The sequence below is a fragment of the Xiphophorus hellerii genome, chromosome 3, assembly GCF_003331165.1.
Source record: "Xiphophorus hellerii strain 12219 chromosome 3, Xiphophorus_hellerii-4.1, whole genome shotgun sequence".
NCBI lineage: Eukaryota > Metazoa > Chordata > Actinopteri > Cyprinodontiformes > Poeciliidae > Xiphophorus > Xiphophorus hellerii.
In genome coordinates, this window is record NC_045674.1 from 19,486,525 (window position 1) to 19,513,581 (window position 27,057).

The window sequence follows — 27,057 nt, forward strand, 5'->3', positions numbered from 1 at the left end:
CCTATAATGTACTGCTGAAGGTGACCAAGAACAAATGTAATGACTAGTCAATGGTGGATTTTTATACGTACCAACTTCCTTAATTATCACACAGTCTTACGATCACTGACATTTTAGTAAATTTTCTTTAAATCTCATTGTTTTTCAGAAACGTATTTATTATGTGGAGTCGAATGCATTTCCGTTAAGGCAAGGCATTTTTATTTTTTATTTTTTTACCAGATCACTTCTCGTCTTGGCTTAATCTGTTGATTAAATGTTGGAAGAAACACATTTTTGTCTTTTCTGTAGCTCTGTTTAGACCAGTCACTGTGATGGAGAAAACTGCAGTGATCTTTATACAGCCAGAGGAAATCTACAACTGATGACAAATTTGATTTCCTGGTGGGTAAAGTCAATTGTAACTTCACGCATGGGAAAGATAAAAACAAGAAACAAGAAGCATTTTCCTTCCTGATTAGAGTCAGAAATTCTATGTCTTAAAATATAACAGAGATTTTCATACAGATAAGTAATACAGCTGAGACCACTCCCTGTTCTCTGCATCATTAATTCTGGCTTCACTGCCTTTACACACACTCTTACATTTTCACACACCGTGAAAGTAACTGTGGCGGCTGCCAAACTACAGAAACCAAATCAGAGAATCAGTCTTCAGAAGTGTTTTCAGAAAACCGCACAGACAAGACATTAGGTAAGATTTTGACAATTGTAATAGTTGTACCAAACTTAGTTTACACATATTTTTCTAATAAAATAAGGGCTTGGTAAAAAAAAATAAAAAATCAGATTAGCATTGATAAATACATTGAAAGTAGTGATTAGATTTAATACTTTCTCTGCTGATTGTTCCTAATGTAACATTTTGATTTAAATTAGGATATTATTTTAAAAAAAAAGTTTTTTCTGAATACTTGATTCAATTTAAAAATATATTGAATGATTAAAAAATGATAGAACTATTTGATATTATTGTAAAATGAAGGAATGGGTAAGGAACTTGGTTTCTTTTGCTAAAGGCAGACAAATTAGTACACAGAACAACAAACTAACTTCCTCTTTATTTAACATCATGTTAAATAAATTCAAGTCTCCCAAAGCAATTTCAGTAAGTATTCTGCTGTTTTGAACTTTTCCCAGTATTATTCATTTTGATATAATCTGTTCACAATGTTTTCTGTACTAAATAAGCAATAATAAATTTAATATTTCGAGCAGCAATTTAATCCATGGAGAAACCAGTTATGCAACATGTTGTCATTACTGTACAAGAGCTTCTATTGCAGGCAGATTTCTGACTCAAAACACGAGGTCCTTTGCACATTCAGATATATAACATGTCATTTTCATATTGAAGGATATCAAAGTAAATACTTTTCAAAATTGTTTGTGGGTGTAGTTAATATTTTTGTTTAAGGTGACTATATATATAATATTTTTGCAAATTGAATGTTTTAATTTTGTTTTTCTGAATTCCACACAAATTTTCAGATTTAGCATTCTGCATAGATACTTCTTTTGTTCTGAATTTGCTTTATTTTTTGCGTCATTATGATGTTGTACCCAAACCCCCACCACTTTTTTCCTCCTTTATAAATTCCTTCAGATTTGAACAATCAAACCCACAGGGTTTTGCGGCACAATGGACCACGAGAGAAAGATTATGATGTGTTTGGTTTTGGCTGGTAAGTGATTAGTAAATTACTTCATAAATCTTCTTTTATTCCTCAATAATTATTTGTAACTTTTTGCTTTGGTTCTGATTAATCAGTCATTTGCAGCTCTGTGCTTGGAGACGAGTGGACAGCCGATGTTGTAAAGTCCATTGACGCTCTAGTTGGCTCCTGTGTTGTGCTGCCCTGTACAGTCAGTCATCCTGGGACTTACCTGTCTACCTCCAGACTCAGGGGCATCTGGCATCGTAAGGACAAATCGAACGAGATCTTCTACCATGAAGACAGCACACAGATCCTGGACAGCTTTAAGGGCCGAACAAGGTTGCTGGGAAACCTGGGTCAGAACAATTGCACCTTAGAAATAGTTCAAGTTAAAGATCATGACAACGGCCCTTTCTGCTTCCGCATTGAACTTGTACGAAAAGACACCAACCAACCCACTAAAGAAAAGTACTCCTTTGTTGAGAAATGTGCTGACGTCACAATGATCCGTATGTATATACTCTATATGCTGGATTTCAAACCTGCTTGTATGTTTAACCCATTTTTACATGAACTGCTACCTGAATTTGTTGTTCACAGATGACAAACCTCAACTCAAACTGGGTCCAATAAAGACGGCCACTCAAGGCAAACCCTACACTCTCACCTGCTCTGTTCACCACACCTGCCCCTCGCATTTCCCTCAGATTAAATGGAGTCGGGAAAGAAAGGATGATGACATCACTGAAGTTCATAAACACATTCATTCAGGGGTCTGGGAGGCAGAGTCCATCCTGTCCTTCGTTCCTGAGGAAAAGGATGACGAATCAGAGCTCACCTGCACAGCAACATTTAATGGGGGAATAAAATCCGAGGCAAAGTTCACACTTAATGTAAAACGTGAGATAAACCTTGTTTTGCTTTTTTATTCATTTTAAAAGAACAGCCATTTGAAATCCTGCCTACTTGTTGCTGTTTGCAATAAAAAAGAAATGGTTTACATTTGGTTTGCAGGCCAACAAAACTACAACCACATCATCATTCCTGCTGTTGCAGTAGCTGCCACTGCTGTGATCTTTGGACTCTTCTGTGTTTTGATGGTGAAGAAATACAAGTGAGTAACACAGTACCAAACTAATTTTCATTAACAGTGAATATGAAATAAAATATGACATTTGGTTGCAGATGTCTAATATTTTAACAAGTGTTTGGTCTTTTAAAGGAAACGTATTCAAGAGCTTCAAAGTCAAGATGGCAGGTATAAAAAAGACAGTTTGCTCACAGTCACACCTACATTTAACTACATTATTATAACACACTTTACTTCTCTAACATTAGCATGTGGAACAGGATGTCTAGACTGTCTCGCAGGTGAGAAATGGTCGCTTTGCAAACAATGTCCGTGTCTCTGTTAGACAGATAAAAATGATTATTCTTATCTTAGTAACATTGTACTTATCTAATATAATATTTAATTCAGTATGTGACATTTTTAGGATTCGTCCTGGCGCCTCAGGACCAACTCGTTCTGATCAAAGGCAAGAGATTTATTTTTTTTACTTTTCTCAATTCAGCACTGAATTTAAGAGAAAAAGTTCATATTTTCTGCTGCAGCTTTAAAATAAACCTGCAAATTGCTGAGTTGGGAGTTTTTTCTTAAACATAAAAGATTAATTCCTTTTTTGACTTTAGACAAAATGCTTCCTAAAACATTTGCATACTTTCTGTTCCTTCTTTATTTTTCCCAGAAGGTCTATTTGGAGCAGATTTTCGAGGTAAGTGGAATTTTTTGTGGCTTTGTAAAAACCTTAGATATAAGAGAAGCTCTTGTGTTTTTATTTGAAATATTACACATAAAGTATTTCATTTGTCTTTAACAGGAGACCCCAAAGGAATGAGCATGATCTAAGGTGAACAATTAGCTTAAAAGAACTACAAGTTGTAAAGTTTTCTTGGTGTGTGTTTTAATTGTAAAACCTGTTATTCAAATCATCAGTCCCAATAATGCAAACTCCTGTGGTGGACAGAAAATTAACAAACCCCACTTCCCGTCACCAAAGAGGTAACAACTTCAATTAGATTTATGAAATATTTCATATGAAAAGTTTCTAATTGTTATTTCTGCTGCGGTGGTGGGACCATAAAGCCAACAAAAATCCAACAATTACAAACAGGTATGATTCAGTTTTTTTCCAGTTATTTAAAATTCAGTCCGCTTTTTATAAACACCCTTATCATTCTTATTCTTCATAGGACCTGGATGACAACGATGACTACATGAACACCGCAGACTTGAATATTTATGGAAACATGTAAAAATGTAAAAATTGATTATCAAAGTAAATAGCCAGTGTAATTATCAGCACACTTTGTTTCAACAAACAGGTTGTGTTCTTTTTGCTGATCTGATTTATTGGTGAGTTAAGTTACATGCTTTACATATATACAGATTTAAGGCTTTATAATACCAGCTATGCTAATATACGCTACGTTTACTGCACCCACTGTGGCATCCCTACCAATAGAAATGAAAGGGTCTGTGTCTGTGTGGGTCACAGTGATTATTTGTATAAATCACAAATTTATCCGTCCATCCATTAATCCAGGCATTATCTGTTTCAGGCGATGTTTGACTTAAAACTATGTCAAATATTTTCTACATGCAAATAAATCTTTTAAAAGAAAACAGAGATGTTTTATTGGCACTCTTTGACAAATAGTAACAATAAACTGAAAACTGATAAAATATTACCATTGGAGATGTTGCCTTGCTCAGTTGAAGAGCAGGCAACCAATGTACAGGTCTCAAATTAAGCACTAAATTTCTCTGGCAAAAGATTGGTTCATGTGTACAAAAGCTTTAAAAATATGATCAAATAATTAAAATGTTGGAGTTGCTTAAAGGTTGGCCAAAAGTCTATTTTTCATATATCCATCCTCAAATATTCTTGGCAAGGGTCCCGGGGGAGTCAGTGCCAGTGGTCAACGTCCAAGATGCAGAGTTTATCTCTGGTTCCTAATCTATCACAGGACCGACAAATAGGTAAACATCCAGTTAACACAAACCTCCATTCCTGAATGCAAAGTGGAATCTGCAACTAAAGGGGAAGTATGAAGTATATTTCAGATAGTGCCATCTCACAAAAACAATCAAGTAACTACGTTACCTTCATTTGTTTTAAAAATGTTGTATATATCAAACATGTCTTAATAGAAATTTGACTTCATAATCTAACACTCTGAAATTGGGCCTTTGTGTTGAAATTTGTGTGCTCTTTCCGACACTCCCCCTTCTGCCCGTTATCACAACAACATATCTCCATGAAGCCTCTAACAACATTTGCTAATTGCTGCTACCGCTACTTTGAAGGAGCTGAGTTGGGGAGTCGCGCTCTGTGAGATAAAACCTTTGCTTGGAGACTGGAGCTCAGAGGAGGAGCTGAGAGGAAAGGGCGGCACTTGGTGAGAAATGGCTGCCAGTGGAGATTAAAGGATTACTCAAATAATCATGAAAGAATCAAAGCAACACTCCATGTTTTTGATGAGGGAATAACATTATGTAAAGCTCAAAAAAGTTGATTTTAGATTATACTGTTAGACCCCACACCCACAGACATCTTGAATAAGTACAAGGTGCAGTTTTTATTTGATCATTGACAAATCACCAATAAAGCATGATGAATCTCATTTCACTATTCATACATACACAGCAAATTCAAAAGTGTTAAATGTTTTGTTGTTAGTAGACTTTATGCAAAAGCAGAATTAATTTTACTCTAATAGAGTCACATTCTGTTTATGTAACTCTGAGGTGTATATTATTAGTAGTTAAAGTACAGTGTTAAAACAAAGTGTTATCCGTATCAAATCTAGAGGTGTTAAAATGGAAACAGTAACTCTTCTTAACTCTGAAATGTATTAAGCCCAGCCAGCATGCATGAGTGGGCCCCACTTGGGTTTGTTGTGGGCTACATGGGTAATGAGTGGGCATGGGTTTTATCTGGGCAAACTGCATGAGACACATATGGTTAACGTAGCATGGGACCCATATGGGCTGGCCCATATGGGCTAAATGTATGGGCCCTATTTAGCAGTAATGTGGGCTAACTGGGAATGGGACAGAAATGGGCTACACTGTGTGGGGCCCTTATGGTTTCACTATCATGGACCCCACATAGGAAGCCCATGTGGGTTGACCACATTGAACCCACTTGACATAAGCATGGGCTGACCGTACATGGGTTGGACCTGGGCGTGGTTATGTAGGCCCTAGTCCTTTTTTATGTGGGCTAACTGGGAATGGGACAGAAAGGGGATACACTGTGTGGGGCCCATATGGTTTCAGTATCATGGGCCCCGCATAGAAAGCCCATGTGGGCTGACCACATTGAACCCACATGACATAAGCATGGGCTGACCGTACATGGGTTGGACCTGGGCATGGATATGTAGGCCCTAGTCCTTTTTTATGTGGGCTAACTGGGAATGGGACAGAAAGGGGATACACTGTGTGGGGCCCTTATGGTTTCACTATCATGGACCCCACATAGGAAGCCCATGTGGGCTGACCACATTGAACCCACTTGACATAAGCATGGGCTGACCGTACATGGGTTGGAGCTGGAAATGGACATGTAGGCCCTAGTCCATTTTTTATGTGGGATAACTGGGAATGGGACAGAAACGGGCTACACTGTGTGGGGCCCATATGGTTTTAGTATTGTGGGCGCAAAATGGGAAGCCCATGTGGGTTGACCACATTGAACCCACTTGACATAAGCATGGGCTGACCGTACATGGGTTGGACATGGGCGTGGATATGTAGGCCCTAGTCCTTTTTTATGTGGGCTAACTGGGAATGGGACAGAAAGGGGATACACTGTGTGGGGCCCTTATGGTTTCAGTATCATGGACCCCACATAGGAGGACCATGTGGGCTGACCACATTGAACCCACTTGACATAAGCATGGGCTGACCGTACATGGGTTGGACCTGGGCGTGGATATGTAGGCCCTAGTCCTTTTTTATGTGGGCTAACTGGGAATGGGACAGAAAGGGGATACACTGTGTGGGGCCCATATGGTTTCAGTATCATGGGCCCCGCATAGAAAGCCCATGTGGGCTGACCACATTGAACCCACATGACATAAGCATGGGCTGACCGTACATGGGTTGGACCTGGGCATGGATATGTAGGCCCTAGTCCTTTTTTATGTGGGCTAACTGGGAATGGGACAGAAAGGGGATACACTGTGTGGGGCCCTTATGGTTTCACTATCATGGACCCCACATAGGAAGCCCATGTGGGCTGACCACATTGAACCCACTTGACATAAGCATGGGCTGACCGTACATGGGTTGGAGCTGAAAATGGACATGTAGGCCCTAGTCCATTTTTTATGTGGGCTAACTGGGAATGGGACAGAAACGGGCTACACTGTGTGGGGCCCATATGGTTTTAGTATTGTGGGCGCAAAATGGGAAGCCCATGTGGGCTGACCACATTGAACCCACATGACATAAGCATGGGCTGACCGTACATGGGTTGGACCTGGGCATGGACATGTAGGCCCTAGTCCTTTTTTATGTGGGCTAACTGGGAATGGGACAGATACGGGCTACACTGTGTGGGGCCCATATGGTTTCAGTATTGTGGGCCCAACATGAGAAGATCATGTGGGCTGACCACATTGAACCCACATGACATAAACATGGCCGTACATGAGTTGGACCTCGACAAGGAAATGTAGACCCTATAGATTTTTATGTCAGTGAATGGTACAAAACTGTGGAACATCTTAATAGACAATGTGGTTAACCTGTAACTTTCAAACTTTTCACTATATGTCAAAAGCAAAAGCTGCTAGAGCAAGAACATAAAAATTTGGAAAGAAAATTACCCAAAATATCAGATTGATGGTCTTGCCAAGGCAATTTGTACTCAGTTGGCCTCTAATGGAGTTGATATAAAGTGTAGAAGCAATTGCATAAGCTTTTCTGTCAACAGAAGGAAAAGCTTTCCTTGGATGGTTACCTCGTCTTGGAAGTCACCAAGGTGTATTGTATTTGAATCTAAAACATGCTCACTATGTGATCTCTGTGTCTGGCTCATTTACTAACACCGACATGACACTAGGCTTCCAAAAAGACCAGGATATTGCCATTAAAAAATAATGCTTCAATGCTTTATTTTTTAAAACAGTTCAGTATTGTTCTTACTACACTTTGAACCCCTAACGGTTTTTCTTTTTATTATTTACACTAGAACAGTCCAGTCCAGTCTGGATGTGATTTTTGTGACATAATCTGTTTTAAATATGCACCATGTATATGTAATCTTCTGCTCACTCAAAATTAGGTTCAGATCTGGACTTTTCACCTTGCTTTTTTTTTTAATCCAAAGGGTTTATTGCAGCTTTTTCACAACAGGATTTAATTCTTATTTGGAGAAATTGTTCAGATCAGACCATTGTGAAAAATATTACAAAATGTTTAGAAAATAAATTTAAACAAAACTCATTATCAAGTGAAAGACTAAAATTTTGAGCATCGCGATCTGTTTCATATATCTGCAAACATTTTCCAAGTTGTCAGCATAAATAAAATGAAATAAAAACTTAACATTTCTATTAATGATTAATTTTATATATTTTAATCTGGTTGCAATGATCTTTTTAATCTTTTTATTGCTCTATTGCAGCGATGTCAAACTCTAATCCTCAAGGGCAGGTGTGCTGCAGCGTATAGATGAGCCTCTGCTGCACCACAACTGAATAAAATAATTAGTTCATTAAGGCTCTGGAGAACCGATCTACACAAGGAGGAGGTCATTAAGCCATTTCATTCCAGGGTTTTGTACATGTGGCTCAGCATACTGCATTTTGTATTGCACAACTGATATGTCAGACCTTTTGATAAGCAATATGTGAATGAAAGCGACATGTGAAACATGCACATTATTCCACGTTGTAATGTGTTTTGTAATTATGGTGCACGTTTTTAAATAAATGCATTTTGAGAAAATCATTGCCTCTTTATTAAATGTTTATTTTCCAAAGAATTTTTAAAAGTTCAAAACAATAAAATACCTATTTAATATTAATTACAAATAACTCTTATGAAGTTAAAAAAAAACTCTGTGAGAGTTAATATTAAGATCTAACACTGAATTAGTGTTAATAAGTGTTAAATGATTAACTCTAGCAGATTTGATAGTTGACAATTAAAGTTAAGGTACAAACTCTCCAAAAAGAGTTAAACTATCACTTTCTGGCATGGACTCATATAGACACTTTAAAGGTGTTAAAATCAAATCTGATAGAGTTAATTTTGACCTGCTGGATTTGCTGGATTTACACCAGATTACTGTAAAAGCCTATAGAATCAAGAATTACTTACAAAGAGCCAAACTGAGGCTAAAAGATCCAAAAACACAACACATCATGGACAATTAAAGAACAGATGAGAAACAAAGTCAATGACAGATTATCAGTCTGAAATATCTTACAAAACCACGCCTGAGGCCTTAGGGGGTGTTAAAACCTTCCCAGGTGGGCAGCAGGCCAAAAGTACTCCAGTAGCACAATGATGTCACTTTCAGGAGGTTTAAAAATAACCCAGAAAAACAGATGATATCCTCACACAGTTAGGATCTGAGTCCATGAGTCTACAACAAGTAGACGATTGTGAAAAATGAGTTTCATGACCAGAAACAAATCTAACCAAAACGAGCAGAATGGTTCCTCTCACATTTTAAAAGAAAAAAATATTGTGTGGGCTGATGAGACAAAAATTAAACACTTTGGTAGGCGTGTGTGTGTCTCACATCTGCATTAAAATAACACAACTTATCAAAAAACAAATGAACACACCGAAACTGGCACCCGATGATGGTGGTTTGATGATCTGTGGCTGTTTTGCTACTTGAGGAGCTGAGAAACTTGTCATAATTGATGGATTATTATGGAGGAGGGACTTTCTGCCCTCCACCAGAAAGTCCTAGAAGAGAGGGTGCAGCCATCGGTTCATGGCCTACAAGTCACAAACACTTCATTAAAAAAATTATTAAAAGCACACCAGCTAGTCCAACTCGAAATAGCTTGAAAAAATTAGAGGCTTGGGCATTTCCTAGTTAAAGTCTGGATTTATATCCAATTGAGGTATTTCAACTCATTGTCAATTATCATAAATACTTGATAGTAGTCAATCCCACTAAAGGTAGCAGAACAATTTCTTAGACTTGGAGGACATTTTCTATTTCACCCAAGGCTAGGTTGGTTTATATTGCTTATCACTCTTAAAACATCAAATCATTTGAATACTTGATTTCACATTTACTGAATGATGTTTGTTTGTTGTCGTCTTTGTTTGGTGTTAAAATTCATTTGGTGACTGACCAAATAAGCAAAAGCAGAAGAGTCAAATACATTTTCACAGCACCGTAGACAATCACTCTGCAAGTTTTTTGAAAGTCGGTCAGCAGTGGTCCTATGAGCTCTAAACATCACTTTAATAAAAACTGAAAGGTTTGAAGTTTTATTTCTCACAGGCAATCATAACTCTGAATAGTTGAAGGGATTATAGCTTATCAAGTTTAACAGGTTTCCTGTTGAAGTATTAAAATAAATGTGACAGAAAACAGTTTAGATATAAATTATTTTCATATTTCCCAAAATAAGTTGGCTGCAAATAACTGGGTATTTCTTGATGACAGCTTCTGGTGTTCCAGATGATCATTTTTATCTCCACGGTTCATTGACATCATACAATAAAATGTCAAAAGGAGGCAGAGGGTGTGGGTGAGCGGCATATAAGAAAATATTTACCCTTTCATTCAATCTTAGTTCCTCTTTTATGTTGAAAAGGTAACCTGCTCCGTACAGCCATCAGATTTTGAAGTATTTGTCCTTCTAAATCAAATATTTAAAATTACAAAGTGAACAAATGCTGTCTTCATTCACAGTTTAACTTTTCCACCCCAGTTAACTTAGGAGACTTTAATCAGCCACAAGGTGGGGATTGGAAGGTGAATCAGGAAACTCCTGGTTTTAATCTCCCTGTCTGTCCCTCAAATTCATCTCTGATGGCAATTATATTCTGAGAGCATTTCTCCTTTTTGGTGAGATGGTGTTCATCTTAAGAACCAGGGACAGCACATGTTGCTAACATGAGGCACACTGGGGAGTCATAATCACAACTCAAATGGTTTACATCTAACCTGTTGTTGGAGTTCATTCATTTCTGTCTCTGTACTCCACCAGGTCCGTTAGTTTCAGGACCCGACCAGAACCCCTCAGTGTAAATTACCTGGAAAAATAATGAGATTTGGTTATATAAAAGCAGGCTTTAATGCCGAAAAATGATCAAAGGTCACAAGCCATACATGATACAGATACAGAGTTACATTCACCGTTCAGCGCTGAGCATCACTTAGATCACCTTATGGATGAAACCAAGTGAGGCAAAGATTGTAGCACCTGTTTAGCTTTTTATTCTTCTCTGCAATCTGTACCCTCCCTAAGGGGTAGTCTAATCAGTTTCAGTCTGTTTACGTATGACTGCCGGCAGTCACACATAAATGTGGTTATGTAAGCTGCAGCGTGTGCGTGTCAGCAGATAAAAGAGGCTAAACATTGTGCTCTAGAACCACAGTCCCCACACCCTTCACCATCAGTCTTTGAATTGGGGAAGATTTTAATACAAGCTATTCCAGTTTCCTGGGCCACCGATTAAATAGGTGATCCATTGGAACTTGGGTTCTCCTTAAGACTTAACATTGATTGTTAGATGTTTAAGAAATTGATAAATGGTAAACGTAAAGACACGCTAATTCTTACCAGATACAGGAGACAAAACCTGACCTCGCTGTTAACGAAGATTACTTTAAAAGGTATTAATGAGCAACAAGCCCTGAAATAGACTTGTAGAATGAGCATAGAGATTTTATGCACGAACAACAAAAGTGAACTATTATATTACAGGTAAACTGTGAATGCTTCGATGTAAAGAACAAAACAAGTGTATTCAAAGTGCAGATCTCACTGTTTATTGACAAGAAATGCCTTCAGTACACAGCAAATTCTGCAGCGTTAAACCAACTCTGAATTTGGTCCTTATCAGAATTGGTGTTTAACTCTTTCAGTTATTTCAACAGGAAATTAGTAATTTTAACACTTGAAATAGTTATAACTACTCAACCTATTGTTGAAATAACTCTGTAAGAGTTCAATTAATGCCAATTCTGAAAAGGACTAAATAGACTCGGCGTAGTGTTGATTTAACTCCACAATGTTCAATAAAGCTAGTCTGAAATAATTTTGAACCCTTGAATATAAAAATGTAGCGCTTTCTTTACTTCTCTTTTTTTATATCATCTGAAAACTTGGATTTCAATGTGTCGTCTCAGATAAGATATTTTAGTAAATGTGTTGTTTACGTCTGTTGCCTAACTCCAGAAGAAGCAGAACTGAAAATTATTTCTGCACCAGTCTTGCCGATCCCAGCATTACTAAAATATATCTTTCCACAGAAAGGTGGGTGGGTTAAATCTGAGGGAAGTACAATGAAGAAATAATGTGAAAACCAGTAGTACGTATTTTTCATATGATTGAAAATAATGTGCCTTTTTACTAGCTGTTTTTCATTTTTACCAACTTGACCTGTATTATTTGTTTCGGTGACTCGTCACTCAACAAAATATGTGGTGGAAGACATCATTCTGCTCGCTGATTTATTCAAACCTTCTGCTGCTTGCTTGTCCAATAGCCAAATATAAATTTTTTCCGCCTTATGTAGTAGCCACTAGCATCCAGCACTTTAACAGCGCCTATCCGCTGCTGCAAAGTGCCCTCCCAGGTCAGTCTGCAGCTCATCCTGTTGTTTACAGCTGGTGAACGCCTCTGACTTTGGCGTGTTAGAGGTGTCGCATGATCTCAACTTTAAACCTGGCTATCTTAAAAAAATAAAATAATACCAGCAGGAGTGTTGCAAAGCTGCTACCGCTGCGGTTGGCTGCAGGAACACTCACTTATTTTTGAGCTTTTTTTTGCCCCCTTTTCCTGTTTTTCCTGCATTTCTCTGCTAGTCCTTTGTCCCTTGCACGGTAATTTTTTTTTTTTTTTTGCACAGTTGGGTTTATTCTTGTAAATACACTGTAAGATTGAGTGTATGGGGATTAGCAGGTAGCATTTGCCCTAACAGCTTCGCAAAAGCGATTGTTTAAAATAAAAATGAGAGCGGAGTGATTCTAATCCAGCTCGCGGTCTATGAGTGGGTATGGAGCTAAATTGAGGCCATAAAGTTAGTTAATTAAAAAAGTAAATAATCGAAACTTAAAAATACTTTTTAAACTAAAAAAAGGAAAATTGAAAGTTAAAACTCCTTATTAGATTTAAGTTGTTCCTTTCTGTTCTGGGAAGCTGCAGCAGTCAGTCTGATTATTATTCTGCTTTATTTTGAGACTTTGAGAAATATCCACCACTGTACAAATGTGACAGTATTATATGTGTTCCACTGAGATTTATGTTGTGTGTTTACATAAGCAGCTTATATCAGCGAAGCATGTTATTTTTCAAAACTACTCACATTAAGATGTAAATTATGTTTTAAAGACATTTTCAGTTGCCACAGTTCCTGAATGCAACAGCGTGGAATATTTTTGTCCAGTCGCTGTGTTGAGCTGGACTGGTGACCTGACCAGCGTACCCTGCCTCTCGCCCGTTGACCCCTGCATCCCTGGCGACCCCACTAGGGATAAGCATGTTGTATGATGGATGGTTGGATGGCAGTGTTGAGCTGTCCGTCATAATTTAACACCCACATGTGACCTTCAGAGGTCTCACCCCCACATCAAATAGGGCCAAATGTTTGAAATTGAAAAACAAAATCTGAAGGTGAAAAAAAATTTAATCTGAAAAGAAATTTTAAGCGTTTTTTTGTTTCATTATTTTTTTGTTTAAATTTATTTTTCATTTTGAAATCATTATTTTCAGTCTTCAAGTTTGTTTGATTTTTTTTTTTAGTGTCCATTTTAAAACTTTATGACCTCAATTTTGCTCCATACTCTTGTGCGTGGGATTGCTCATTTCATGTACTCCGTCCTAAGTGAGGTATGTGACTTTTCCTGCTTTTTCCTGTACTCTATTGTAAACTAAAACTTTCAAAAATGGTATATAACGGAAAACAGATGTTCTTGTGCAGATGGAGCCACAACTGTCATCTTCATAAGTAAAACCAATCACAGTTTTTTTACTGAAAACCATTATCAGTGTGGCTGACCTCACCCCGAATTCCTACTTGTTTGGTTTCAGTTCTTCTAAGCAAAGCAGGACCGTTACAAGGTAAAACTTAAAAAATAAACATTTTTAGTTCATAAATTTGGCTTCAAATTGCAGCTAAGAAGACAGCAGTGATCATAGACAACTATGATTAGCTATCATAGTATCCTGTGATAGCTAATCTACTATTCATTACTTTTCCTTGTCATAAGATTAATAACAATTTACAACACTTCTCAAACATTTTCTTGCATTGTAAAGTTTATGTCTGCATTCTGTGGTAATCCATTGCAAAGTTCATGCATAGAAATGTTACTGCAGTGTCACTTCCATGTGTGTTAAATCTGGAAAATACTTGGAAAACAAAGCAACGTTCACCCTGAGCTTTTTATTGTCATTGCTTAGCTTTAAACCAGGTCTGTTATCTTTCTCCTGCAATTGAAAATACTGCAGACTGAAGGCTGAAATAAATGCAGGCCACCATTTCATTTTATGCCAAGGATTAGGGGAGTCTTTATATATGCATTTATTTAGTGATATGTAAGACGGTGATCTAAAGAATTGTCTCTGGCCTTTACTCATTTTTATGAGTGTGTTTATACAAAAACTCATAAATCCATCCCAAATACACATAATTAACTCCTTATTGACCAAGCTTTATTGGAGAAAATTCAGAGAACCCTTGGGAATTCATTTTATTTAACTAAAACTAAACCTGAAAACAAATTTTATGCAGATAAACTATCTAAATCGGTCCTTAAGGGTGCTCTTATGCTTCTGTGCAAATTTTGCACAGAAGTACATTATTCTTTTTCTTTTTGGTTACAAGTGTACTGCTTGATCGACGTCCACATGGATGTCAAAACAACCTATGCACACCCATAAAGCTTGTCAAAAATAGACAGTTGGTGTCCTAATATTGCTTTTACTTATTTAGTTGATTTAGTTGATAGTCTGTTTGTGCAGACCCAAAAAGACAAGGCGCAGGGGTGTCAAACTCCAGTCCTCAAGGGCCGCTGTCCTGCAGTTTTTAGATGTGCCACAGGTACAAAACACTGGCATGAAATGGTTTAATTACCTCCTTCATGTGTAGATCAGTTCTCCAGAGTCCTGCTAATGACCTAATTATTCTATTCAGGTGTGGTGCAGCAGAGGCACATCTAAAAGTTGCAGGGCAGTGGCCCTCCAGGACTGGAGTTTGACACCTGTGGACAAGGGTGAAAACCAAACTTGTCCTTTTATTGTATAACTGTCAGGGTTCCTGTGTGTGTGTGTGAGAGTGCGAGTAATGCATCTTTTCCAGTGAGGTTCTAGGTGGAGAACCTGGGCAGCTTACACAGGTGGAGCTCATCAGCCTCATCAGAGTGTTGGGATTAAAAGAGTGGCAGATCCTTCACTTAGTGCTGCATAATTAACGTTTACTGGTAGTCTCTCCGGCCTTGTTTTGTTATCTGTCACTAGCTGCTGACTATCTCCTATGCATTTGCCAGAAGTTGTTCAGTCCTTGTGTTTGCTGCCTCTAGGTTGTCTCATTGGATTTCCAAGAAGAATCAGTTCCACGTTTCCCCTCCTGTGGATTCACCTGCAAGTTACCTGCTTTAATCATTTCTCTACCCGGCTCCATCAGACCCCTGGTTCTCTGTATAACCACCCACCTCGCACTAATCTGGGGATTCACCATCAACCATTCTCCACACATGGCCCTGGCCATCTTTTCCTCCACGCCTCACTGAATCATTCTAAAGTAAGCTCTCTTTTATTTCATCCCTGATCAATCGTTTCTGGCCACCATTAACTCCACTCTCATTCCAGACGGCACCGATCTCGTGACCCTTTCCATCCTCCTGAAGGATCAAGATCTGTCAGTTGTTTGTTTCTTTAAAAATAAAACCAAATCCTTATTTGAACTCTTTTGATTCTGCATGTGGGTCAGAAAGTTAAATCCGAACATGTCAATAACCTTTAGTGAGGATAAGGCAGCGAAGGACTTCATCCGTCAATCATGACTGGCAGCACTCGATGTAATCATGGCTTTGCAGCAAACACTTTTTACAAGATAAGATTAATATACTTAAGGAAGCCTGATTGGAAATATATAAAATATTGCCTTATGAAAAAGGTATGTATCTAGTAACCATGGAGAAAATGCCCCACCATTATATAGTCTATCACGTATGGAAAAAAACTGGTTAGCATCTACTTTTCTGTATGTTTTTAAGTTTGCCATAGATTAAGGGTAAACAGCGTTTATGACAGAGATATAAATCATTCGTCATGAATTCAGTCAAAGACAGCAATTTGATCAACACATCAGGAGGGAGGCTGGACGGGTCAGTTTCTAAGCTAGCTGTTTTCTTCTTTTGTAAATAATGTCGTCTATGAGACCCAACCCGGTGTGTTACGAACACAGACATTAACTCGACTTGAACAAGAAGCCATACATGCAAAAAGAACTTAAAATAACTATTTCAGTCGCTCCGTTCAATACTCCCATCCCTCACCTCCAAAGTCTATTGTGACGCCTCCGGTGATTAAGTGACGCAGTTGCAAAGGATCATAAACCCATGTCACTTAGACACTCACCCCCATGGAGATGGAATAGCAAGCACCGATCAATAGCGTTTCTCAGCTTTGCACATGTGTGATTCATTTGCAAAGTGGACATGGAATCATCTGCTGTCTTCTCTGCTCTGACTGCTGGTGGTTTGCTGGCAGATGATTGTGTGAGATTGACTGCAGTACGTAGGAAGCTGGAATTGCTCACGGCAGCACTATCTTCTCACTCAGTTACAGCAGAGCGACTGGTGCCTTCACATGTCGCCATAAAGTTTTACAAAAATACACAAAAAATGCACTAGATTTCTCTCTCATTGCTTTTTTAAGTCACTAAATATAGCAGCAAAGTTGTTAATTTTGCAACACCCCCTCTTAACTTCACACACTCATACCCACGCTTGACTGTGCTATTTAAGTTATTGTGATGTCTGTTCTGTGTAGTAAGGTGTCTTCAACTCTTCCTGGAAATGGTCTGAAAGTGTAACTAACGCCCCTGCAAAAGCCTAACCCCACCCACAACAACCTTTAAAAAATTCCACCAAAGTGGGCCCTGCCAAGAGATGCTAATAGTAATGTCAATAAATAATGCCTGTTGTCTCTGTTTGCAAAAACAAATGATATATGTATTTTTTAGGGGAAATAATTTCATAATTTGCTCTATGGACAATAGGATCAAATTGTATATATGGTTCTCAGTCATTTTGTGATCTCCTGGATGTGATTTAATATTTTACCCATGGTAACAACTGCTGTTTCAAGGACTGTTCAGTGAATAAAAAACATATTTTTCTAATTTTCTTGACATAGACTTCAACGTTGAAGAGCAATTAGACCCAACACGCCAGAGGAATGGAAAAAGATAGAAAGATGATCATTTTCTTTTTATTTTTGGCTGGTAAATTGTTTACCATATTGTGATTTCAAGTTTCTTGATATTCATCATTCATTTAATTCTTGACCTCCACTATTATATTCATTTAAGGTATTTGCAGTTCTGTGCTTGGAGAAGAGTGGACGGCCGATGTTGTAAAGTCCATTGACGCTCTAGTTGGCTCCTGTGTTGTGCTGCCCTGTACAGTCAGTCATCCTGGGACTTACCTGTCTACCTCCAGACTCAGGGGCATCTGGCATCGTAAGGACAAATCGAACGAGATCTTCTACCATGAAGACAGCACACAGATCCTGGACAGCTTTAAGGGCCGAACAAGGTTGCTGGGAAACCTGGGTCAGAACAATTGCACCTTAGAAATAGTTCAAGTTAAAGATCATGACAATGGCCCTTTCTGCTTCCGCATTGAACTTGTACGAAAAGACACCAACCAACCCACTAAAGAAAAGTTCTCCTTTGTTGAGAAATGTGCTGACGTCACAATGATCCGTATGTATACACTCTATATGCTGGATTTCAAACCTGCTTGTATGTTTAACCCATTTTTACATGAACTGCTACCTGAATCTGTTGTTCACAGATGACAAACCTAAACTCAAACTGGGTTCAATAAAGACGGCCATTCAAGGCAAACCCTACACTCTCACCTGCTCTGTTCACCACACCTGCCCCTCGCATTTCCCTCAGATTAAATGGAGTCGGGAAAGAAAGGATGATGACATCACTGAAGTTCATAAACACATTCATTCAGGGATCTGGGAGGCAGAGTCCATCCTGTCCTTCGTTCCTGAGGAAAAGGATGACGAATCAGAGCTCACCTGCACAGCAACATTTAATGGGGGGATAAAATCCGAGGCAAAGTTCACACTTAATGTAAAACGTGAGACAAACCTTGTTTTGCTTTTTTATTCATTTTAAAAGAACAGCCATTTGAAATCCTGCCTACTTGTTGCTGTTTGCAATAAAAAAGAAATGGTTTACATTTGGTTTGCAGGCCAACAAAACTACAACCACATCATCATTCCTGCTGTTGCAGTAGCTGCCACTGCTGTGATCTTTGGACTCTTCTGTGTTTTGATGGTGAAGAAATACAAGTGAGTAACATAGTACCAAACTAATTTTCATTAACAGTGAATATGAAATAAAATATGACATTTGGTTGCAGATGTCTAATATTTTAACAAATGTTTGGTCTTTTAAAGGAAACGTATTCAAGAGCTTCAAAGTCAAGATGGTAGGTATAAAAAAGACAGTTTGCTCACAGTCACACCTACATTTAACTACATTATTATAACACACTTTACTTCTGTAACATTAGCATGTGGAACAGGATGTCTAGACTGTCTCTACTGCAAAAAAAAATAGTCACTGTGCAATCAGTTTCTTTCCCTGCTACACAATTTAAAATAATTATTCTTATCTCAGTGATACTAGAGTTGTAATTCACTAAGTAACATTTTTTCAATTTCTTTACTTCTCTAAATGCAGAACTGAATTCCAGAGAATAATTCTTTATTTCCCGTTGTGGATTTCAAATAGACTTGGAAATTGTTATTTTGGCAGTAAAAGAGACATTCTTTTTTGACTTTAGGCAATATTTCTCCAAAACAATTTGCATAGTTTCTGTTCTTCTTTAACTTTCCCAGAAGGTCTGTTTGGAGCCAGGTTTTCACTTCCCGTCACCAAAGAGCTAACTTCAGACTAAATTAGATTTATAAAATAATTTTATATGAAAAGTTTCTAATTGTTACTTCTGCTGTTGTAGTGGGACCATAAAATCAACCAAATTCCTGCAATTAAATACAAGTACAATACTTTTTCTTCAGTTAATTATTCAGTGTAGTTAAATTCAATCTACTTTTGTAACTAACGAATATGCTGTTGATCCTTATTCTTCACAGGAACTGGATGACAATGATGACGGACCCGAAGATAGAAACATCTAATTAGTTAAGAGCAGATTCCCAGTGTAAGACTTGATGATCACTGTAAATTTTCAACACCTTTTGTTTTAACTCTTTGGTGACTTAAGGAACTTTACACACATTTATACAGATTAAAGTTTTTACATATATTCTAGTATATGCTACATTTATCTCCTTAACTGTTGGGCCTTTCCTGTACCAATAAACATGAAAAGCTCTGTGGTGCTGCACAGTGATTATTTGTGTAAATCATACATATCCATCCTTCCATCCATCCAGCCATCCTTGCACTCTTCACATTATCTTTCATCTATTCCTCCCAAATTAAAATCAGAAAGACTGAATATTAATCAGAAAACCATTGATGGTTTTTCTGCATCAATTAAAAGCAGTGACATAGTACAGCTGGAGCTATCACATCCCCAAACCAAAATCTACACAGAGCGGTAAAGCTTCTTGTGTTGTTAGGTTTGTCTGAAGTTTTTTTAGTAAAACCTGTTGAAGACATTATTGTTCAAACAAGTTTTACCTTAAGAGGTTTTTAAGTATCATTGATTTATATCAATTAACTTTTGATCTTTTTAATTAAGTTTTGCCTGAATGTTTTAATTTCTATTTTGTATCTTCAAGGAGTACGTTGTGATTTTTAATCTGTGAAAGATGCCTCTCGAATGAAAATAGCTTTGCTGTTTACAAAATACTGACACACTTTTTGCTGTATCTGAACCATTTGATTATTACTCTTCAACTTCACATTTATGAGCTAATTTGTGTAAATCTATGATAGAGTCCCTCAACACAATAAAGTACATGGTTGGAATGTCACAAAATATGGAAAGGTTCTAACGGTAAGATTACAAGTGCAAGGAGATTATACCTTTTATTTAATATTTTTTTTCTTCAAAGTAGACTGTGACTCTCGGATGATCTTGGGATCAACCGACTCAGATTTGAAAAGAGTTGGCAAAAGAAATGGTTGTTTTTCTTTTTTTCTTTTCTGTACAGCAACAAACCCTTGAATAGACTTGCAGAATGAGCATAAAGATTTTATGTATAAAGAAATAAAGATGCTTTGAAAAAAGTATGCTTTGATGCAAATTTACACAACCACTGTATTCAAAGACCAAATCTTACTGCTTACTGGCAAGAAATGCCTGAAGTATGATAGATCACCATGTCTACAGTAAAGCCAGTCTGACATCATTTTCCACATTTGAAAATAGAAATGTTGCGCATGTGTTTCTACTATTTTTTTTGTGCAACTCAAACGAAAGACTTCAATGTGTCATCTCAGATAAGTTATTTTAGTAAATGTGTTGTTTGCTTCAGCTGCCTATTAACTTCAGAAAAAGCAGAACTGAAAATCACTTAATCTTGTCAAAACATTTATTTTGGTGGGCCGGTTAAATCTGAGGGAAGAACACGAAGCAATAACGAGAAAACCTGCAGAGCGTTAAGAGATAAGAAAATGAAGATGGCTGAAGCAGATCACTAGTATAAAGGAGAAACTTTATAATGCACTCTTGTTCAGTTGCTTGTTAATACAAACAGCAAATCAGGCAATCACACTGAAGGTACTTTTTACATTTGGGTATCTAGATAGGGTTAGGATAATTTGCTTAAGTTTAAAGTCAGCATCAGAATGGGGAACAAAGGAGATTTTCTTCCCACATAGGCTGGTCTTCGTATGTCAGAAACTACTAATCTACTCAAATTTTTACAGTTATCTCTGCAAATGGAAAAAAGCAGATGTCAGAAAAGAATAGGCAGACCATTGAATTGAAAGATTACCTCCAACCACTACTTGTTCTAACCGAGGTTGGTGGACTATCGTCTGTGAGCTCACAATACACTGAATCTTGAAGCAGATTAGCTACAGCAGCAGGAGCAAAAGGTGTTAGAGCATCAGTGCTGCTGGTGGTGATGAAGAGCTGTCAGAGCTTTTCACAATATTTGCCTAGATCACTGACGTTGCCTTGGAAACCGTTTCCCTTTTACAGAAAAAGAGGTAGCTATTGAACCAAAATATGGGCTCTGATTTTTTTTTTTACCCCTCCAGGGGGTCTTTTGTGGGCTCTAGTGTCCCTTAAATGACAGTGGGCTGACAGGAAACGGGGAAGGAGAGGGGGGAAGACATGCGGCAAATGTCGTCGGGTCCAGGAGTCGAACCCGCGACGGCCGCGTTGAGGACTCAAGGTCTCCAAACATGGGTCGCGCTAACCACTACGCCACCACGGCACGCCCGGGCTCTGATTTTTTATCATGACTCAGGTTTTAGTAACCCCATTTAATTTGATCACAATTACAGCTGGAAGTTTTTTGCTATGTCAGCTTTGTAGATCTATAGTCTTACATTTTGCCCAATATTCTTTACAAAATCGCTCAAGTTCTGTCGGATTGCACCACTGCAACTCAAATTTCTTTGTCATGGGTCTTAATTGAATAAGCAGCTTCTGATTGTTTCTATTAGTAGATCTGCCTGTTGAAACTCACTGTTTAATCGGTTTGATACACAATCTTCAATTGATCTACATTTACAATGTAAATGCCTTTAACATGTAATGTGTGTTGCCCAAGATCATAATGATAAAGGCAGACAGAGTAGGAATTGAACCGGTAACCTGCCAGTTGCAGGACAAACTCCTACCAACATCGCCACCATTGTTCCATAATCCTATTTGAATTAAATTATACAGCACATGCTCAGTGTTATTGCTATGTAGTCATGCAACTCTAATTCAGGAGTCAAAAGTTCTTTGGTGAATTAGCCAAGCATGAAATGCCTTAGTGATGTTTAGGGGATGTGTGGTTCTCATTATTGTCATGGCTAAAAATCAGCAGTGAGACAGAAAAACCCAGCTAGATCAGTATTTGAATGCTTCATATAAAAAAGAAACATTTAAAATAATAGAATCAGGTCTTAAGTTCATGCTAGAGACCTTCAGATATGAGCTGCGGAAGCATTGCCATGACCTAAACTCAAAATTGTTTTATTATAACATCATAGTTTGTGCAGGTGTCATGATGTTTTATATGATAATGCCACACTAGAGACATACAAAGCAAGTCACAGACTCAAAATGACCCACACCATAATATCCCGTCCTTCAACCTCCAAAATGTCTACGTCTAGTCATTATCCAGAACCAGTTATTTTTAAACACATTCTTTTCTGCAAAGTAACTTTTAATAAAGACAACCTTGCAAAGAATTATTTCAGTATTTATTTTTAGCTGGTATCCAGTTACACAGAAACTGTTCACAGCAATCTGGGATCACAACTTTACCATGTCACACACTTTACACATTCAAATGAAAATATTCAAATTGAAAAGGTCTTCATAGTTAGCCAACAGCTGTGATGAGGTTTTACATAGAGTACTGTCTATTGTTTGCCTTTTCTTGTGTTATTTTCTAGTTGGAGCATGAACACACAGCTATGTCTCATACATGTAAATGGAAAAAAACTTTGCAGAACTTTCTCCCGTGAGATCAAATTGGTTCCTTCCCAGTGTGAACTGAAAGCATTCGCTCACAATTCATAAGCAGCTCGACTGTTTGCTCATGTTTCTATTCAACTGGGGCTGAGATCAGCAAAGCAGCTCTCTTTTCAGGTAAGACCAAAAACCCTACATGCTACTTAAATATGGGTTAAAATTGCAGATAATATTACAGCAATGTAAATTCTGATGGATATGGGTTTTTTCTAAGTATGGTTCATCACATGATATTATATACTAATGAGTTAGTCTTTTCCTACGAGTGGGACTTTTCTTTGTATTAATTTATTCAACTTTATACATCTTAGTGCCCTGTTTTATTTCACTGTTTCTTTGAGACTTTTATGCCTGAAGTTATTCAAGATATATTTTCGTACCATGAAAGATACCCAGGTTCATAATATTATAAAGTGATGCAGTAACATGGAGAGTTAATGAATTTTGTAGCAGCTTCAGAAATAGTTATTGGATGTTACTTTTTTCAATACACAAAAAATATTAATTTTCTCACCTTTATAAAAAAACAATAAGAAATATCTTTAAGTTGAGAATTAATTAAATGTCTTAAAATACATCTTTTGTCTTTTTTTGACTTTTTTTTGTTTGTTTTTGGGGATAGAGTAAGTCAGATAAAACTCAACAACACAATTATTAACACATTATCCTCCGAATTTAACACAATAATGATTTTAGAAGTGGTTTTGCTCCATGTTTCACCTGCATTCCTTTTGGCATTATTTATGCCATGGATTAGTTGAGTTATAATATATGTATTGATTTAGTGATACGTAAGAGGGTGATCAAATAGGACTGTGGTACAAAAGCATTGTCAGGGGCATTCTTCAGTCAGTCTTATGCGTGAATAGAATATGTTCATATCAAAACTCAAAAATCCATTACAAGTACACATGATTAACACCTTATTCACTGAGCATCATGTGATAAAATTCAGAACTTAGTAATGGCAAGAAACTTTAGCTGTTGTGTCTGCAAAAATAGATCATTTTGATAATTTCATTCTGTTTTCTACTTTTTTGTGACGCCAAATGTGGTATATGGTAACCAGTCAGTTTAAAAAAGTTTTTTACTAATTTTACTAATTGTTGTTTTTACATAGATTGCAACATTGAGGACAATTTTGTACCTCTAACAAGCCAAAGAATGGGAAAAGGTAGCAAGAGGATACTTTTCTTTCTGCTTTTGGCTGGTAAATAACTGAACATATCTTGATTTCCAGTCTCTTTATATTCCTTATTTGTTTATTCTTACCCTCTTCTATTATGCCTATCTAAGGTATTTGCAGCCCAACGACTGAAGAACAGTGGAAGGCATCTCTTGTAAAATCAATTGAAGCCCTAGTTGATTCCTGTGTTGTGCTGCCCTGTACATTCACTTATCCTGGGAGTTTCCTGTCTACCTCCAGACTCAGGGGCATCTGGCATCGTAAAGACAAATGGAACGAGATCTTCTACCATGAAGACAGCACAAGTGTCTTGGACAATTTTAAAGGCCGAACCAAGATGCTGGGAAACCTGGGTCAGAACAATTGCACCTTAGAAATAGTTCAAGTTAAAAATCATGACATCGGTCCTTTCTGCTTCCGCATTGAATTTGTGAAAAAAGACACCAACCAACCCACTAAAGAAAAGTTCTCCTTTGTTGAGGAATGTGCTGAAATCAAAATGCTCGGTATGTTGTCATTTATTCAAGTCCTGTGCATCGTTGTTATTCGCATGTTTAACTACTTTGTTCAGTATTTATCAATAAATATTACAATCGATAAAAATAACCCTTAGTTAATATCTCATTTTTCTTTTTATAGAAGAAACTCCCAAACCTGAACTTATCCAGTCAAACACAGCTGTTCAAGGAAAACCTTACGCCGTCACCTGTTCAGTCCGCCATACCTGCCCCTCACATGTTCCTGTGTTCACATGGAGTCGAGGAAGTGAAGACGATATTATACAAATTCAAAAACCCATTGTGTCTGGGATCTGGGAGACACAGTCCATCATGATGTTTATTCCTGGGGAAAATGATGACCACACTGAAATCACCTGCAGTGCAACATTTAATGGAGGTCGAAGATCATCCACATCTATTAAACTCAATGTCAAACGTGAGAGTTAACTTGATTTAATTGGTGGTTAATTTGATTCAACATCACATGAAATGCGTCTGATTTAATTTCTATTTGCAGGTACTGGAAACATTTATCACCTCATCATTCCAGTCGCGGTGGCCATTGGCACGGCTGTGATCTTTGGAGTCATCTGCATTGCTGTGATGAAAAAGTACAAGTAGGTTTACAGATATTGACTATTTAAGTGGATCCGCTGAGTAAAAACAGCAAATTGTTCTTTCCTCAGTGGTGTTCTTGTTTAAGCTCCTTTTGTTTTCTTAAGGAATCGCATTGCAGAGCTTCAAAGTCGTGAAGGAAGGTAAAATGATTTAAAGCATTGTACACAAAATAAAAACATGTAATGTCATTACATTAAAAAAAATATTAATCAAATTGTCTGGGACATTTAGCATGTTCAACAGACTGTCCAGGATGTCTCGCAGGTGAGATTTGACTTATTTCAATGAGACTTTTCACTTGTTTTGCCTAAATACATTTTTGACTGAAGTTATGGACTTTTTCAGGTTCCATTCTAGTGGCCAGTGACTTCGTGGTCATAATCCAGTGCAAGAAATTTGAGCAAATGATGACCAGCACGTAGTTGTTCACATTTAAATTTTTGTTTATGTCCATAAGGATGATTTTCGTTTTAAGAGTCATGCCTTGTTTTTTTATTATTATTATTACTATTATGCTTTAATTCAGCAAAAATATATATGTTATGCTTTTTCTGGCAAAAGTATCAAAGTTGTATAAAAATGAACTTGAAAAAAAATTCCATTTTCATGATGTTGTGTGTTGAAATTATGAGTGTGCATTCTCACTAGGTTATTATTTTTATTCCGGCAAACCTGGCCAGACCCTTCAGTATGATGCAGTTCAATATTCTGTTTTACCTGAACACTTTGTGTGCAAGTCACCACTTCTAACATAAAATAAACACAACTGAACTGCAGTAGTTCAACTCCAAAAGCTCCAAGTATAAAGACTGTGTCAGAAACATAATTAGTGTGAACCTCAGAAATAAGGCGGCTTTGAGGGTGCGCTCTGCCTCGTCTGCACTCTGATCATATTTCTGTCGTTGTAAATACATTATTCCACTTTTTTTTTTGTTGTAGTAGGTACCCAGTGTACAGCTAAGTTCAATGTTAAAACTATGTGTAGATATCATTTAGACATGAGTGGATTATCACAATGATGATAATAATAATCTATCTACCTGTTTGTAATGATGTAGACCCATACAGTTTTCTAGGATTAGACTAAGTAAAACCACTATCGAAAGTTAAAAATGACCAAGGTCTATAAATGTCTGTAAATAATGCAAATATGCGTATTAATAGAGTATAAAATCAACTCAAAGACAGCTCATTTGGTTAACATTTGAACTGATTTAATATATTTTTTCAGATTCATGTTGAGAGAGTCATATTGAGGAATGCTTAGCAAAAGTTTTAAAATATAGTGCTTCCATCCATGACTCCAGAATAAATATGTAAATGACCAAATGATCAAGTAACAGCAGGAAGGTGCTCAGTTCAATTCCAGAAGAGGAAAAGGCACAAGAATTTAAAAATCTGGACTTGGATGAAGACCGTCTGCCGATGGAAAGAACATTGTTCCTTCAGACCTTTAGGATAAATTATGTTTATATTTCTTATGATCATTTATTTGGATAAAAATGATTACTAGTTAAATCTCCAATGCATACAAATTTGTTATATTGGACTATACTAAAGCCTTCTTTTAAATTTGCATATCTAATTACAGTTAAGAATTTTAGGGTGTGGCTAGGGAGAGTTAGTTGGGCAGTGGGAGTGGAGCCACACAGTTTCTCTCTTTAAACTCTCTTGTTTACTCTTTATTATTTCGTGGAAAACTAACATTTGTACCGTTTTTTATTTCTGAAGTAAACCGTTTAACTTTATCAAGAGGATCCAGTCTGTTTTTCTTGTCGTTTCGTCATCAAGTGGACCGAATGGGAAAGACTGAGAGCGTCAAGCTTATGGCTTCATTATTCAGGAACCTACATTAGTCAAAAAACTTGCTCTACGTGGACCGTATCCACTTGGAACAACCCAACTTACAAGGAATTATCTCAGGAAAACAACACGGAGACTTTGGAAAAGGA

At 37.3% G+C, this 27,057-nt stretch overlaps 3 protein-coding genes across 11 annotated transcripts; all 3 read left to right on the forward strand.

Annotated features, from left to right (window-relative positions):
- The first annotated feature begins 576 nt into the window (after nucleotides 1-576).
- LOC116717789 (myelin-associated glycoprotein-like) lies at nucleotides 577-5,576 on the forward strand. Of its 3 annotated transcripts, XM_032559404.1 has the most exons (13): nucleotides 577-694; nucleotides 1,607-1,685; nucleotides 1,772-2,167; nucleotides 2,259-2,558; nucleotides 2,673-2,772; nucleotides 2,881-2,916; nucleotides 2,997-3,029; nucleotides 3,155-3,196; nucleotides 3,407-3,433; nucleotides 3,539-3,568; nucleotides 3,655-3,720; nucleotides 3,805-3,832; nucleotides 3,912-5,576. In XM_032559404.1, exons 2-13 carry the CDS (start codon nucleotides 1,643-1,645, stop codon nucleotides 3,972-3,974), a joined length of 1,164 nt encoding a protein of 387 aa, XP_032415295.1. In that variant the 5' UTR covers nucleotides 577-694; nucleotides 1,607-1,642; the 3' UTR covers nucleotides 3,975-5,576. The 3 variants fall into 3 exon arrangements, with proteins under 3 accessions (XP_032415295.1, XP_032415297.1, XP_032415296.1); XM_032559405.1 differs by lacking the exon at nucleotides 577-694 and having other exon boundaries at nucleotides 1,460-1,685; XM_032559406.1 differs by lacking the exons at nucleotides 2,997-3,029; nucleotides 3,155-3,196.
- Nucleotides 5,577-13,690: 8,114 nt separating this feature from the next.
- On the forward strand, nucleotides 13,691-19,540 carry LOC116717791 (myeloid cell surface antigen CD33-like). 6 transcript variants are annotated; one of them, XM_032559409.1, is made up of 10 exons: nucleotides 13,691-13,766; nucleotides 15,458-15,678; nucleotides 15,747-16,122; nucleotides 17,298-17,385; nucleotides 17,473-17,868; nucleotides 17,960-18,259; nucleotides 18,374-18,473; nucleotides 18,582-18,617; nucleotides 19,026-19,067; nucleotides 19,279-19,333. In XM_032559409.1, the coding sequence occupies exons 4-10, from the start codon at nucleotides 17,340-17,342 to the stop codon at nucleotides 19,289-19,291; spliced, it is 933 nt and encodes a 310-aa protein (XP_032415300.1). In that variant the 5' UTR covers nucleotides 13,691-13,766; nucleotides 15,458-15,678; nucleotides 15,747-16,122; nucleotides 17,298-17,339; the 3' UTR covers nucleotides 19,292-19,333. The 6 variants fall into 6 exon arrangements, with proteins under 6 accessions (XP_032415300.1, XP_032415298.1, XP_032415304.1 ...); XM_032559407.1 differs by lacking the exon at nucleotides 15,747-16,122; XM_032559413.1 differs by lacking the exons at nucleotides 15,747-16,122; nucleotides 19,026-19,067 and adding an exon at nucleotides 19,145-19,185 and having other exon boundaries at nucleotides 18,582-18,613; nucleotides 19,281-19,333.
- Nucleotides 19,541-21,504: 1,964 nt separating this feature from the next.
- LOC116717533 (sialic acid-binding Ig-like lectin 13) lies at nucleotides 21,505-26,853 on the forward strand. Of its 2 annotated transcripts, XM_032558996.1 has the most exons (8): nucleotides 21,505-22,918; nucleotides 23,922-24,011; nucleotides 24,098-24,493; nucleotides 24,627-24,923; nucleotides 25,005-25,104; nucleotides 25,210-25,245; nucleotides 25,337-25,369; nucleotides 25,451-26,853. In XM_032558996.1, the coding sequence occupies exons 2-8, from the start codon at nucleotides 23,966-23,968 to the stop codon at nucleotides 25,470-25,472; spliced, it is 930 nt and encodes a 309-aa protein (XP_032414887.1). In that variant the 5' UTR covers nucleotides 21,505-22,918; nucleotides 23,922-23,965; the 3' UTR covers nucleotides 25,473-26,853. The 2 variants fall into 2 exon arrangements, with proteins under 2 accessions (XP_032414887.1, XP_032414888.1); XM_032558997.1 differs by lacking the exon at nucleotides 21,505-22,918 and having other exon boundaries at nucleotides 22,933-24,011.
- Nucleotides 26,854-27,057: the final 204 nt, after the last annotated feature.

What these genes read in the sequence shown, in the direction of transcription:
- LOC116717791 (XM_032559409.1), top strand. Translation starts at nt 17,340, where the DNA reads ATGGAAAAAGATAGAAAGATGATCATTTTCTTTTTATTTTTGGCTG. An exon ending in TTTCTTTTTATTTTTGGCTG is followed by an intron (nt 17,386 to 17,472) that starts GTAAATTGTTTA and finishes TATTCATTTAAG; the next exon opens with GTATTTGCAGTTCTGTGCTT. An exon ending in TGCTGACGTCACAATGATCC is followed by an intron (nt 17,869 to 17,959) that starts GTATGTATACAC and finishes TGTTGTTCACAG; the next exon opens with ATGACAAACCTAAACTCAAA.
- LOC116717533 (XM_032558996.1), top strand. Translation starts at nt 23,966, where the DNA reads ATGGGAAAAGGTAGCAAGAGGATACTTTTCTTTCTGCTTTTGGCTG. An exon ending in GCTGTGATGAAAAAGTACAA is followed by an intron (nt 25,105 to 25,209) that starts GTAGGTTTACAG and finishes TGTTTTCTTAAG; the next exon opens with GAATCGCATTGCAGAGCTTC. An exon ending in CTGTCCAGGATGTCTCGCAG is followed by an intron (nt 25,370 to 25,450) that starts GTGAGATTTGAC and finishes GGACTTTTTCAG; the next exon opens with GTTCCATTCTAGTGGCCAGT.
- LOC116717789 (XM_032559404.1), top strand. Translation starts at nt 1,643, where the DNA reads ATGGACCACGAGAGAAAGATTATGATGTGTTTGGTTTTGGCTG. An exon ending in ATTTGGAGCAGATTTTCGAG is followed by an intron (nt 3,434 to 3,538) that starts GTAAGTGGAATT and finishes TGTCTTTAACAG; the next exon opens with GAGACCCCAAAGGAATGAGC. An exon ending in AATCCAACAATTACAAACAG is followed by an intron (nt 3,833 to 3,911) that starts GTATGATTCAGT and finishes TATTCTTCATAG; the next exon opens with GACCTGGATGACAACGATGA.